This window comes from Amphiprion ocellaris, chromosome 23 (assembly GCF_022539595.1).
Source record: "Amphiprion ocellaris isolate individual 3 ecotype Okinawa chromosome 23, ASM2253959v1, whole genome shotgun sequence".
NCBI classification, from domain to species: Eukaryota; Metazoa; Chordata; class Actinopteri; family Pomacentridae; genus Amphiprion; species Amphiprion ocellaris.
This window is the reverse complement of record NC_072788.1, coordinates 643,215-658,176: the sequence shown is the minus strand read 5'-3', so window position 1 is coordinate 658,176 and position 14,962 is coordinate 643,215. Positions and strand designations below refer to the sequence as shown.

At 35.5% G+C, this 14,962-nt stretch overlaps 1 protein-coding gene across 1 annotated transcript in view; it reads right to left on the bottom strand.

Moving 5' to 3' along the window:
- The window catches only part of dysf (dysferlin, limb girdle muscular dystrophy 2B (autosomal recessive)), a 135,488-nt gene that overhangs the window by 117,325 nt on the left and 3,201 nt on the right, over window positions 1–14,962 (bottom strand). Inside the window, exons 2-3 of the mRNA XM_055007930.1 lie at window positions 5,129–5,184; window positions 3,159–3,250 (exon numbers count right to left, since the gene is read on the bottom strand). Of these exons, the coding sequence (XP_054863905.1) occupies window positions 3,159–3,250; window positions 5,129–5,184 (148 nt within the window). The remainder of the gene's footprint in view (window positions 1–3,158; window positions 3,251–5,128; window positions 5,185–14,962) is intronic.

Below are 14,962 nucleotides of genomic sequence, written 5' to 3'. Positions count from 1 at the left end.
CACATTTCAACATTTTGGGGAAATCTTTGAACATTTTTTGGTGGAAAAAAAAGAGATGTTAAAAATGTTTCTTAAGAACATTCACAAAAAAATCAACCAAATTCCAGCAAATTTCACTATTTTTAGGATTTTTATGGAACATTTTTATAAATTTTTTGAAAATATTTATATGAATTTTCTTGCCAAATTTGGGGGATTTTTTTTTTTTTTTTTTTTTTAAATAAAACTTTTCAGGAAATATTGGAATTTTCTTCCTGTAGGTTTTTGAAAATTTTTAGGGATTTGGGGAATGTTTTTGCTGAATTTTTTGATTTTTTTCAGACAAGGAAACAGTATTTTTTGGTGCCCGTAAATAAAGACAACAGGAGGGTTAAATCTAGAAAAACTAAAGCCCCAGTCAGAGATATCAGGTATCACAAAGGTGGTTTTCAACTTTCTCTATTAATTTTCTGCTTCTGTGCGTCTTTGTCATGTAACTCTTCTGGACAAACTGAACCAATCGTGTGTCGCCTGCTTCAGTCAGCATGTTGTTTTAATGGTTAATGGTTGCTTTAATGTAATGCAGATCCATCATCAGGGCCCTTTTGAAGGTGATCCAGCATTCACATTGTTGGGCCCCGAACTTTGGAACAGCCTGTCTTCTTTTAAATCACTTCTTAAAACTCAGTTTTGTTGTTTAACTGCTACTTTTATTTATATGATTTTACTTCTATTTAGTAAAACACTTTGTAACTGTGCGTTTTGAAAGGTGCTATACAAATACAGTTATTATTATTGTTACTATTAAAGGAGAACAATTAGGAATACAAACATGAGCCTTGAAAGTTTACCCAGAACGCACTGTCTAAAAAGACTAAAACTTTGCCAAAGTGACTCAAGATTTGTCCAAAAGGATCTAATTCTTGTCTAAAAAGACAAAAATTTCTCTAAATTGGCTCAAGATTTGTCCAAAATGACCCAAAACCTGTCCAAGCCTACTAAATTTGGTCCAAATTTGTCCAAAATTACTCAAAATTTGTCTAACATGACAAAAACTTCTCAAGAAATGATTCAGTTCTTGTCCAAAATGAAAAAAAAGATATCTCTAAAATGAGTAAAAATGTGTCCAAAATTATCAAAAAGTTCTTTAAAATGACTCAAGAGGAGTCTTCAAGAAAATGCACATATTGGAAAATTATTTTAAGTTTTCCCTCAACCAAATTTGTTCAAAATGACCCAGTTCTTGTCTAAAATGATTAAAACTTCCCTAAAATGACTCAAAAATTCTCCAAAATGACCCAAAACCTGTCCAAGCTGACTAAACTTTTGTCCAAAATTACTCAAAATTTGTCTAACAAAAACTTCTCAAAAATTACTCCAATGAAGAGGAATCTTCAAGAAAATGTACATATTGGAAAATTATTTGAAGTTTTCCTTCAACCAAATTTGTCCAAAATTACTCAATTCTTGTCTAAAAAGACTAAAACTTCTGTAAAGGGACTCAAGATTTGGTCCAAAATGACTGAAAAGAGTTTAAGGTTTCAGGCTTGAGAGTAACATCAGCATTACATCTCTTAGAAAATTGCCATTTCTGGTTGGCTGATTGGTTCCACTGCTATGGTAACCATGGTAACATTGCTAACTTTAGGCTCCTACAGCTGATCCACAGCATCCACACCATGGACTGTATTTCTGGTATAAATGAGGCGTGCAGCAGATGAATGGATGGATCAATCATTCATCACATGGGAGGGTGAATGGGTGGAAGCACGGCTGAATAAAACCACAATGAGAGGATGACCTGCTCCTTTCATGATGCCTGGATGGAGCTAAACAAGCCAAAAATAACCTTCTGAAGGGACCACTGGAATCCATTCCTCTGCTCAGAGCTGCTCTCACATTTATCTGAAGCCCTCCTCTTCGTCTGAGGTGGACTGGCTGTCAGACCTTTGGTTGGTAACTACTAACATATTAAACACTCTAAGAAATTAACATTTTAACTGTATTTTTTCATCATATTACTGTTGTTTATGAATTGTCCCTGCGTTGTTAAATTACAGATAAGAACTAATAAAAATCTTATTGACTGTAAGAAAAAAACAGGTCATAATTGTACAGAATGTCCATCAAAAATCTGAATTTTTACAAATAATAATTTGTTCTTTTAAAGTATTTGAACATAAAATTACACTTTTAAAATATTTTTTATTAAATTTGAATCAACAAAAAATATTGATATTTAATAGATTTTGCCGTTATTTGAAAGGAAAAGTATGTATATCGAGGATTGAAAAACAGTAAATAATTTATTTGACTAGATCTCCCTGTTTTGTTAAATTTCAGGTGATATCTAATAATCTCACAGAAAAAAATATTAATTTATGTTATCTGTGAAAAAAAACAGGCCAAAACTGTAAATAATGTTCATCAAAAATCAGAATTTTTAGCAAAAAATATTTTTCTTTTACAGTATTCGAACACAAAATTTGAAAGGAAAATTATGTATGTCGAGGATAAAAATAAATAAATTATTTATTTGACTTTTTAAACTTTAAATTACTGTTTATCGTAATTGCAATTCAGATTTCTTGTATGTGGAAAGCTGCTTGGAAATAAATCTGTCCTAATTCTGATTCTGATTTTACAGATTGGTCCTGTTTTGTTAAATTACAGATAATATCTAATAATCTTACAGAAAAAAATATTAATTTGCATGTTGACTGTGAAAAAAAACTGGTCAAAACTGTAAATATGACATTATTTACATCAAAAATCTGTATTTTTACAAACAGGGATTTGCTGTTTTGTAATAAATTATTGTAAAATGACACAATTTTACTGTATTTAAATTAGCTGAAAATATTATTTTATGGATATTTGCTGTTATTTTCAGAGTTTTTAGAGTTTCAAACAGTTACAGTATTCCACTGTTTTTTTCTGGCACCTTTGCTTTCAGATTTTTAAAAAATTTACAGTGTTTTTTTTTCATATTTGCCATCAAACTGCTAACTTTGTTCATTTATGGGTATATTTAGGTGAACACTGTGTAAAATGTCAGAAATACAACTATTAAGAATCTCTGAGGACATTAATTAGATTCGATTCTACAAGAAACATCATCAACACGCATGAATCCCAGTCACAAAATATTTAATTGCAGGTGATTCCAGTATTTGTACCTGTTTCTGCCCATTTTTTCATGGTCTTTGACGACACAGTGCAGCTCTGCTCCAGAGTCCAGAGGAATCCCCTTCAGGTCCCACTCAAAACCCTGACAGAGACACAGAAAACCACTTTAGAGCATGAAAATGAGATGTTATAGGAAGAAATCTGAACAGATAAAACACATCTTCACAAGAGAAAAGGTCTTAAGGTTTGACATGAGAGTTAACGTCCAAAAATCCTGGAAATTAGAAGTCAGAGAGATGGATCTGCTGTTTGTGAATTCATCAAAGTAAATTCATCGATTCCCTGTTTCCTGTAAATATTTATAGTAATCAGAATTTATGTGAAAACCACATAAATAGAAAGAACTGTATAATAAATAATACTGTATGCTCATAAATGTAGTATTAGTTGGTCAGGTTAATGTGTATCATATTTAATATTATAGGGTTTTAACCTTAGTATTTGAATCAATTACATTAATCTGCATAATAAATAAAACTGTGTGTTTTAACTTTAATATTTAAACTTGTTGGGTTATTTTGTATCAATATCTAATTTCTATATTGAAATATACTTCAGCTCAACATGTGTTGTTCCTATTTTTTTAAAGAAAATTTTAATAGTGTGAAGACATTTTAAAGTCATTTTGGACCCATTTTTAGTCATGTTTTAACCCTTCTCAGCCATCCTAGATGTTTAACTCATTTTGGACAGATTGTGAACAGGAAAAGACCATTTTTTTTTAGCAAGTTCTGGACAAATTTCTAATAATTTTAGACAAGTGTGGACATTTGTTAAAGATTTCTGTTATCATTGCCAGATAGCAGCACGGCCTCACTGTAACCATGACAACCAGTGAACACTACATGATCACATGATTGTGATCCTACTACAAATCCACCACTGAGGACTTATCAGGACTTATCCGTCAGAAATGATCCAAGGAACAACTGATTAAATTGTGGGGGTGTTTCTGAGTCCCATCAATTCCTGCTGCCTGCTACATATTTAGGTCACGTGATCCGGTATCTGTACATAACATACACATGCAGAACACATGCCTGTGCTCAGAGCAAGGTCATTGTGTCTGTGGGAACATCTATATTAAATGGTGCTGATATTTCTGATCATCAGTAACTAATAAACAAATGCTGCATTTCTGACATATGAGGGAATGAGCAGCCTTGGAGGAGGACTGCTCTCTCTCAGGGCTTTTCTTGTTGTCCAAGAGGCTTCAAAAATGATCCAAAAATGACTTGAAAGTGATCCAGAATTACAGAAGATTTTCCATAAATGATCTAAAACAATGAAAATTTGCTCAGATAAATAATAAAAATAATAATCTAAAATGACTGGAAAATTATTCAAAATCAGTCAGAATTTCTCTCAAATGATTAAAAGTGATACAGAATCACAGAAAATTTGCAGAATGACACTAAATTTGTCCAAGATGCTGTAAAAATCATCCAAAATGACTTGAAAATGATCCAAAATTGCAGAAAATCTTTCCAGAATTACAAAAAAGTTGTCAGAAACGACAAAAAATCTTCCCAAAATGACTCAGAAATTTACCAAAATTACTTAAATCTGTCAGAAAAAAATGAAAATTATAAAAACACTGAAAACTAAATAGACACATTCTATGGTGCTGATATTTCTGATCATCAATAACTAATAAACAAATGCTGTATTTCTGCCATATGGGGGACTAAGCAGCCTTGGAGGAGGACTGAGCTCTCTGAGGGCTTTTCTTGTTTCTGAATGTGTTTTTTAAATAACAACTCTATTGTACGTCTCCATTTTCTGATTCAGGCTGACAAAACATTCATGTATCTTCATACCAAAACCTCACTGACAAAGTCTTAATGTAAATTCTGTTCATCAAAAAGTTTCCATGAGAGACATATTTTAGAGATGTTTGAAACTGCAGCAGCGTCTCCTAACAGTAAATGAAGAATGTGAGGTGATGTGGACGACTCACCTCGTTCCAAACTGGGTTGGGGTTGTTTTTGATGACTTTCGTCTTCTTCTTGGACCCTGAAGCAAACAGAGAAACCCTGATATTAACATACAGATAATTTAAAGAGCACACGATAAAGAGTACAGGTGTGAAATCGAACTCTGCTGACAGAAAAGCTTTTCCTAATCGTAGCAAACTGAGAGAAACACTCAGGTGATATTTGTGATTTCTACAACCACTTTTTAACCCTCGTGTCGTACTGCAGGTCAAAACTGACCCGTTTTAAAGCTTGGAAATGTGGATAAAAATATATTTTCACAGTGAAACTTCTGATGTCCACATTTTCAACATATTTGGGAAATCTTTGAACATTTTTTGGTGGAACAAAAGAAATGTTAAAAATGTTTCTCTAAGAACATTCACAAAAAAATCAACCAAAATCCATTGAACTTTGCTGGATTTTGGTTGATTTTTTCTGAATGTTTTGAAAGAAAATACTAGATTTACTGATATATATGGTATCACTTTAGATATTTTTAGGATTTTTTGGAAGACTTTTATTGATTTTTTGAAAATATTTACAAGAATTTTCTGGCCAAATTTGGGGGATTTTTTTTAAAACAAAACTTTTAAGGAATTATTGGAATTTTCGTCCTGAAGGTTTTGCAATTGTTCAGAAATTTGGGGAATTTTTTTGCTGATTTTTGGATTTTTTTTTCAGACAAGGAAACAATATTTTTTGGTCCCCGTAAATGAGGACAACAGGAGGGTTAAATCATAATGGTAATAACTATTATTAAATAATTAGTCCTGAGAACATTTTGACTCACTGCATTCCCAAACAGCAGCTACAAACACACTATTGTTTTATGTGTTATCTCTCTGTGGTTTCCTGTTACATGAAGTTCTGAGCTTTGATTTCCGATTGTTGAAGAGCCCTCATCCCACACACACACACACACACACACACACACACACACACACACACACACACACACACACACACACACACACACACACACACACACACACACACACACACACACACACACACACACACACACACACACACACACACACGCGAGTGATCACTCCGGGGACCGATGTCAGTGTTTCCAGTTATTTTTGCGTCAAAACGAGGAATTGATTCCCACACAGATTAAGATGCTGTTTCCACATGAAAGAAAACACAGACAATGAATAAACTGTCTGATATGAAAAGCTAGGAGTGATAAAAGAAAGCCTGTAAACAGAGAAATAAAAGTAAGAGTCTATTAGTTCTGACCGGAGGATAGCGCTAAATGAAGAGTCAGAGGATGACTGAAGTTATTCCTCAGTGGAATACAAACACCTGAGCAAAATTTAAAGATAATTCTTCAATAAATTTTCAGACATTTCAATTAAAACCACAAGATCCAAGATCCATGATGAAGTTAACAGAAAAAGGCAATCGGAACAGATGAGAAATCAGTTTTTTACACAAATATGAGAAAATTTAGGCCAAATTTTAGGAAAAGAAATTGATATGAATTGATATGACAGATTTGAATTGATTTATTGAATTATGTTGATTTATTGTTTATATTGTGACACCTGGAGTGGATGTAAAACTGATCTGAAAATATTCATAGTATGATGATAAAACTTTGCTCCATTAAATAAAGTTACTGTAGACAAAGAATTAGCTGATTCTGAGGAGATCAGGGGAGAACATTTATTCAGATTTGATTTTCAAATGGAATGACCCAGCTCAGAAACAGTACAGAACTTATTTTAAATCACTGACATTTAAGATATTATGACTTTAACCCTTTACTTTGTTGCCAGAACCTAAACCTTAAGCCTACATGAAGAAAAGTTGTTTTAATCAGTACAAATCAACCAAAACATCCCGATTTCCTACACTCTGTTGAACCACAAATGCAGCAACACACACACACACACACACACACACACACACACACACACACACACACACACACACACACACAGACCCACACACTGCCGGTCTAAACTTAGGTTTTCAGTCCTTCCAGTCTGTTCTATTCTCGGCTCATGACAGAAAATGTGCCAACCAGGAAGTTAATGCTTTGCCACTTCCTGCCTTTGAGATCCAAACTGAGATACCAGCTGACACACACACACACACCTACACACACACACACACACACACACACACACACACACACACACACACACACACACACACCTACACACACCTACACACACACACACACACCTACACACACCTACACACACACACACACACACACACACACACACACACACACACACACACACACACACACACACACACACACACACACACACACACACACACACACACAACTACAGCATAACCTCTCGACCCGTCTGTGGAAGGGTGGAGATGTTTTTAAGAAATCCTCCAGGAGCGGAGGTACACTTACGTAGGTATGGGTGAGTGTATGAACCGACTGGTGTGTGTGTGTGTATGTGTGTGTGTGTGTGCGCGTGCGTGCGTGTGTATGTGTGAAATAGTGATTGTGTTACTGTGTGTGTTCTCATAGTGGGTGATGACTGTGGAGAAAACAGGAAAGCAAACATTTGTCAGGGCGTGTACGTGGAGAAAACAGATTTATGTTTCGTTTTATGAATACAACATGAATTGTGCTGCAATTAAGGCCAAAGACTGAATAGATGACATCTGGTTTGCATTGAGCATGGGGTCAAAAAATCTACCTAATCTGCTAAAAGTTCCCCCCTGACCTCCTCAGAATCAGCTTGTTCTTTATCTACAGTAACTTTATTAATGAAGCAAAATTCTACCTTCATACTATTAGTATTTCCAGAGTTCCAGGTTCTTGAAGTCCATAGATGTGGGTCCAGATTTACACTAATGAAGGGATGAGGCTCAGAAATGATGGAAAAAGTCCATTAAAATTGACTTTTTCTGAGCCTCAGAACTTCATCAGTCCAGCAGATAGAACCATGACATTTAGGAGGAAAAACACACCTGAGTTCTGGTAAAAACTGTGACTAAAGTGACTAAAAAAGCTGGAAAATCACCACAAAAATGGCCAAAATTTACAACAAAAACTCACTCCAAGAAGAGCCAAAATTACCCTAAAACGTTCAAATATGACAGCAAAAACTTGCATAATCACCACAAAAACAGCCAAATTTACCGCAAAAACAACCAAAATTACTATAAAACAAGTGTAATTGCAACAAAACCCCAAATTTGGCTCAATGAAAATCAACCAAATAGGACTAAAGTTCCTGCAGCATCGTCCATCTGAATATGTTTATTATTTTGGGGTTCTTGGTCAGACAGAACTACATGTTACAAGATGCCAGCTTTGATTTGAGAAACTGATGGACTTTTTTCACTGCTTTCTGGTGTTTTCTAACCAATTTTCAGCATCAATATTATGGGATGTATCATAGTTTGAACAGTAAAACTGCAGCAGTTTAATGTCATAGAGTCCTAGAAACAATCATTGGTTCTCTGGATGTGTTTCTGTTTTCTGATAATTCACCAGAGAAAACTTTAAACAGTGCATTGTGGGTAAACTTTCCAGGCTCATATCAGCATGTGTGATAGGTGGTTGGTCAGAACAAGTTCTAGACAATGAAAGGAGCATTTTTACACACATTTGACACCAAGGAAAAAATGGTCTAATATAGTCATGTAACAAGAATTAAATCTGGACACTCCTCTATGTACTTTAAGGGTCTGTAAATCTGGAAATATTCATAGTCTGAAGGTAAAACTTTGCATGGCTCCAACACTTTAAAAGGAGTAAAGTGTGAGCTTCTTGAGTTTGTACGTGAGGTCCAACAGGTAACAGTTCATATCGCTTGTTTCTCTCTCCGTTACTTGTTTTCCCATGAATTAGGATGTAAAAAGCAAGAAGAAAAACTGAATTAATTGGCTTTTTTGATATGAAGAACACTATAAAAACAGTACTGATGCATGAAAACACACATAAACAGCATTGAAAGAAGAATGTTGAGCTGCATCACCATCCTGGTTGTATAAAGATGCATTTACCAGAAACAGGCTTTTCCCAACACCTTTGCGCCTTCATCACTTTACTAAATCTGGAATAGGAACCAGAAAGTCATGAGAGCTACAGGACAATGCTGTGTTTGTGTGTGACCGACTATAATTAGCAGCGGGCAGGAATGGACCAGCTGAGGGTTGCCAGTTTGTGTTTCTGGTTTTGCCGGAGAACAACACTTATTGTTCCAATAACAACACTTTGGCCGGACATCCTGCCTTCAACCACACAAACACCAGCACACGTTGTCGCATTTAATCACATATACACCTGCAGACACAAGCAAGCAAGAAAGAAGGTAAACTGTCTATATGTTAGCATTCAAGGCATTAAAACCCAGTGAGGGGTCAGAGCAACTTGCATTTCCGCAAAAATGTTCAGTGTAATAAACTAAAACTATCCTCAAATGCCTCAGAGAAATCTTTCTATTAACCCTCCTGTTGTCTTCATTTACGGGCAGCAAAAAATATTGTTTCCTTGTCTGAAAAAAATCAAAAAATCAGCAAAAAAATTCCCCAAATTTCTGAAAATTTGCAAAACCTTCAGGAAGAAAATTCCAATAATTCCTTAAAAGTTTCCCTTAAAAGTTTTATTTTTAAAAAATCACCCCAAATTTGGCAAGAAAATTCTTGTAAATATTTTTCAAAAAATGAGTAAAAATCTTCCAAAAAATCCTAAAAATATCTAAAGTGATTCCATATATATCAGTGAAACTTCTATTTTCTTTAAGAACATTCACATAAAAATCAACCGACATTCAAAAAGATTTTTTGTGACTGTTCTTAGAGAAACATTTTTAACATTTCTTTTTTTCCACCAAAAAAATATTCAAAAATGTTGAAAATGTGGACATCAGAAGTTTCACTGTGAAATTTTTTTTTTTCCACATTTCCAAACTTTAAAACGGGTCAGTTTTGACCTGCAGGACGACAGGAGGATTAAAAAGGGGACATTTCTAGAGAAAACATGACACAGAAATGATCTTAAAGAGCATGACAACGCTTACAGGTTGCAATAATCACACTATCATTCCCTCTAAACGGTTTTAACCACATTTTTTTCATCAATTTGCTGGTATTTTAGTATTAACTTAGCTGATAACCCTAAAAAAGAATCAAAATCACATCAAACATCTGTATTTTACAAGCAGTAATTAGTTTTTTTGCAATGCATTAAAACTGATTTCAAAAATATTTTGGATGATTTTAGTAGTGGTCAACTGTACTTTTATCGTCATGTTCATTTTCACAGTTTTACAGGTTTTGAACATTACATTACTGCATGTTTTTTAAAGTATTTATTTTTTGTGACATCCTCACTGCCAGGTTTTTAGTGTTTTTCACAGACTTGTTCTTTTCTTTCCTTCACTCAGCAGTAGTTTCTCTCTCCTCTCACAGCTTCTTGCTCTTCTGTTGTCATCTCTAACTTCTATAAATGGACATGATATCTGTTCTCTGGAGGGAGGAAACGCTCTCTCTCTCTTTCTTTGCTCTAAATTCCTGAACTTGTTGCCACCCTCAACAAAGATTCTGCAAAAAGCCATGAACTCATCTCTTTTTGTTTTACTTTACAGTAACATCCTTCAATCAGTGTTTTAATTCACCATCCACAGACCACAGAGAAAGATCCTTCATATTTCAGCTACAAAAAGAGGAACTAAGCAGCTAGTTTGGTCTCAGTCTGTTGTTCTTTTAGTTGCTGAATCATTTTCTACAAAAAGGAAAGCTGCAGAGTCACTACATCAAAAACCAGAGGTTAGTGGAAAATGAAGAAGACTACATGATCAAACCTAAGGAACAGGAGAAGGAACACAGAGTTAATCTGGTCTCCTGTTAAAATGATGGATTGGATGTAACCATTCAAGTTAAATTTAGGTTGATTTAAGAGGGTGATGCAAACGTGTGATGGCACCAGGAAACCATGCTGGGACAAAGGCAGGAAGCTATGAGCAGAGCTCACCTCATTAAGGAGGCAGACGTCGACTCGTGGAAAGAACAAAAACAAACTGATGGAAAAACAGACGGCTGCTGAGGCCAGGTAGTCCATGTGGTGTCCCAACAGTTAAAACTGGGGGTGTCCTGATCAGGATCAGGGTCGAGCGAGACATTTTTAACTGATCGGCATCAACATGAACCTCAGCCTGATTCTGTGTTCATGTTCAGTGTCACACAGATGTCGTAAAGGTAGAACAGAATCTGTGGCAGGAAACTTGGGATGTAAAATCTGAAAGATATTCTGACTAAATGCAGCATTATCAATCAATAATCAATTCGCTGATAACCTACATCGAGCAGAGTGGACATTTGTCCTGTGCTGAAATTACATTTTAGTCATTAAGCATCTCAGATTTTTTAAAAATAGTGTTTATTCCAAGAAAGTGTGGATAAAACAATGCACAAGACATCTAGAGACTTCACTGACTGATTACACAATTAACTGTTAAAATGAAAGACTAATTAATACGGTGATATAAGAACGTGAAGATAGATAGATAGATAGATAGATAGATAGATAGATAGATAGATAGATAGATAGATAGATAGATAGATAGATAGATAGATAGATAGATAGATAGATAGATAGATAGATAGATAGATAGATAGATAGATAGATAGATAGATAGATAGATAGATAGATAGATACTTTATTATTACCAAATTATTTCTTTAATGGCATCAGGTTATAAAAAAAATAGTTGTTTTAATGAGTTTCAACTGGGAAATTTTGGTCTTTAGGGTCCTGAGTGGACGTTTAGATTTCAAAATTCCACCAAAATACGTTTGTCTAAATCCATGCCACATACATTAAGACAGCTGAAATTTTCAGCAAACCCAAACTGAACACAACAATAACGTCCCTGTGGTTTCAGTTGCTTTGTTTGGACTTCTAATCTCCTGAACATCCCAAGAGACTCTTACCTCTGAAGGTGACGCTGGCCAGAGGGTCGAAGTGTTTCAGGTTGTTGGCTCGCTGAAGAACGCAACGTAACATCGCAGAAACCTTGACAGCGTCCCAACGGCTACAAGATGTGAGGCTGAAAGAAGTCGCTCAGAAAGGAAGGAATCGAATCCGTCTGGCTGACAGGTGATGCAGGTCACCACATGAGAGGGAACTTTGGGTTACATGACCAACGGAAGCCAATTAAGACCGACAAATGAACAGAGCAAGGACCAATGAGTAGGAAAAGACAAGCTCTTCTTTCTTTCTTCGCTTTGTTTCAGTAACTGAAGTCCGTATTTGGCTAAATGGAAGTTCAAGCATCTAAAAAAAAAGGCAAAAACTGAATATCCACTGATTATGTTCCCACGTTGTCTCAGAGCATCTGTCTGGGTTGGAAACTGCAAAACAAGAGCTTGGAAAAGCCGGTTTCTTTCTCTTTCCGACCCTCTTTAACGCTCGTAGGGAAAGACGGCAATGAGTAAGCATGTCAGGAACATACACCTCACATCCAGAGGAAATCTCTACATTTCCTGTGCTGCTTTCCTCTCTTGTCTCATGGTTGTTTCCCTATCTCGCCCAAATATTTGCCACAACATTATCTACTAATCCCGCTCCACCTCTGTCTCTCCTTAGACTAATCCCTCCCCAATCTGACTCTGTCTGTTTGTACATTTTATGCATTGATTCTAATCTAGTGTTTTCAGTAAGCTGCCAGAAATTCCTTCACTCTGAAGTCTGCTCTTCAGAGAATAAAGCACCCGATTGCTTTCAAAATCCTGTTGAACCTGTGAAGACGTAACTAAAGGTGACTTTACGGTGTTGCATCTGCAGGATCCAAAAACACTTTCACAGGGTTTTATTCGGTCTGTTGGGATGAGACATGTCCTCGAGGTTTGGAGATCCATTCAAGATGAAGACAGCTCCAGAAATCCTGCAGTTTTATTACCCACAAGTTTCAAAAACCATGATGCGCAATTTCCTTGAATTTAAAGAGTTTTAGATTATGTCATTGACTGTCTGTTGCTATCAACCCCTTTTTTTAACTTTTTAAAATTTCACGCCACCTGAGCCGGCCTTTACGAGCCAATAGGAAGGCTGGGATAAACCCTCTGACACATAAATACAAATACATGAACAGGGACACAGCGCCACCTGCAGTCAAAAAGCAGGAAACACACACTTACACTGTCTTATCAGGAGATAGGTGAAGTAAAACTGAACCACTTCTGCGATGTGGTTTCTGCGATGTTACGTTGCGTTCTTCAGCGAGCCAACAACTTGAAACACTTCGACCCTCTGGCCAGCGTCACCTTCAGAGGTAAGAGTCTCTTGGGATGTTCAGGAGATTAGAAGTCCAAACAAAGCAACTGAAACCACAGGGACGTTATTGTTGTGTTCAGTTTGGGTTTGCTGAAAATTTCAGCTGTCTTAATGTATGTGGCATGGATTTAGACAAACGTATTTTGGTGGAATTTTGAAATCTAAACGTCCACTCAGGACCCTAAAGACCAAAATTTCCCAGTTGAAACTCATTAAAACAGCTATTTTTTTATAACCTGATGCCATTACAGAAATAAATTGGTAATAATAAACTATCTATCTATCTATAGTCTATCTATCTATCTATCTATATATATATATATGTACATATATATATATATATATATATATATATATATATATATATATATATATATATATATATATATGATCTGATGTTTCCTTATCTTCTAGCTGTTCCGCTTTAACAGCATTTAAACGTAATGAGCTTTGATAGAGAGCAGTGATGCAGCAGTTTTACAGAACAGACAGTATTCACCTTCCAGAAGCAGCCGACGAGTTAAAGGAGAATAAATATCAGATATCAGCCACAGAGGAGAGGAAGCAGGGGATATTCACTGATGCTTTCATCATGATGCCAAACAAGAATGAAGTCAGAGGCTAATTAAACTGTAAATTACAGTCCAGGTGCATTGGAGGATATTATTTAATTCTTACTACGGCTGGGAGTCAGTTATGAGAATCAACTAATTCTGGGAAAAATGGTTTGAATTTGATCTGGAAAATAGTTATGTAGGTTATTCCATCTGATCTAAAGACTAAATCTGACTTTTGTTCAGCAACATTTCTTTAAAAAATCAGCTTCAAGCATGAATATCCTGAGATATATCACAGTTTCAAGAGTAAAACTGCATCTATTATGTCAAAACTGTCTGTATTCAAAAAGGAAGGAAAATGTCACAGAGTGAATCATGTCTATGAGATGATCCTGGTATCTTCTGTGTGTAAAAATGCTCCTTTCATTGTCTAGAACTTGTTCTGACCAACCACCTATCACACATGCTGATATGAACCTGGAAAGTTTACCCACAATGCACTGTCTAAAAAGACTAAAACTTCTCCAAAGTGACTCAAGATTTGTCCAAAATGACCCAAAACCTGTCCAAGCTGACTAAACTTTTGTCCAGATTTGTCCAAAATTACTCAACATTTGTCTAAAATGACAAAAAGTTCTCAAAAAACAATTCAGTTCTTGTTCAGAATGACAAAAAACATCTCTAAAATGAGTAAAAATGTGTCCAAAAAGATCAAAAACTTCTCTAAAATGACTCAAATGAAGAGAAGTCTTCAAGAAAATGTACATTTGGGAAAATAAGTTTTCCCTCAATCAAAATTTTTGAGTTTGGAAGTGTGATGGATCGTGGGAAAAAGCTGTTTCTCAGCTTGTTTGTCCTGCATTTTAAGGATCTGAGTATATCCAGGGTACCAATGACTGTTTCTGCGGCTGGCATAGACATTAAACTGCTGCAGTTTCACTGTTCTAGTTATAATACATCCCATAGTATTGATGCCCAAAGTTGGTTATAGA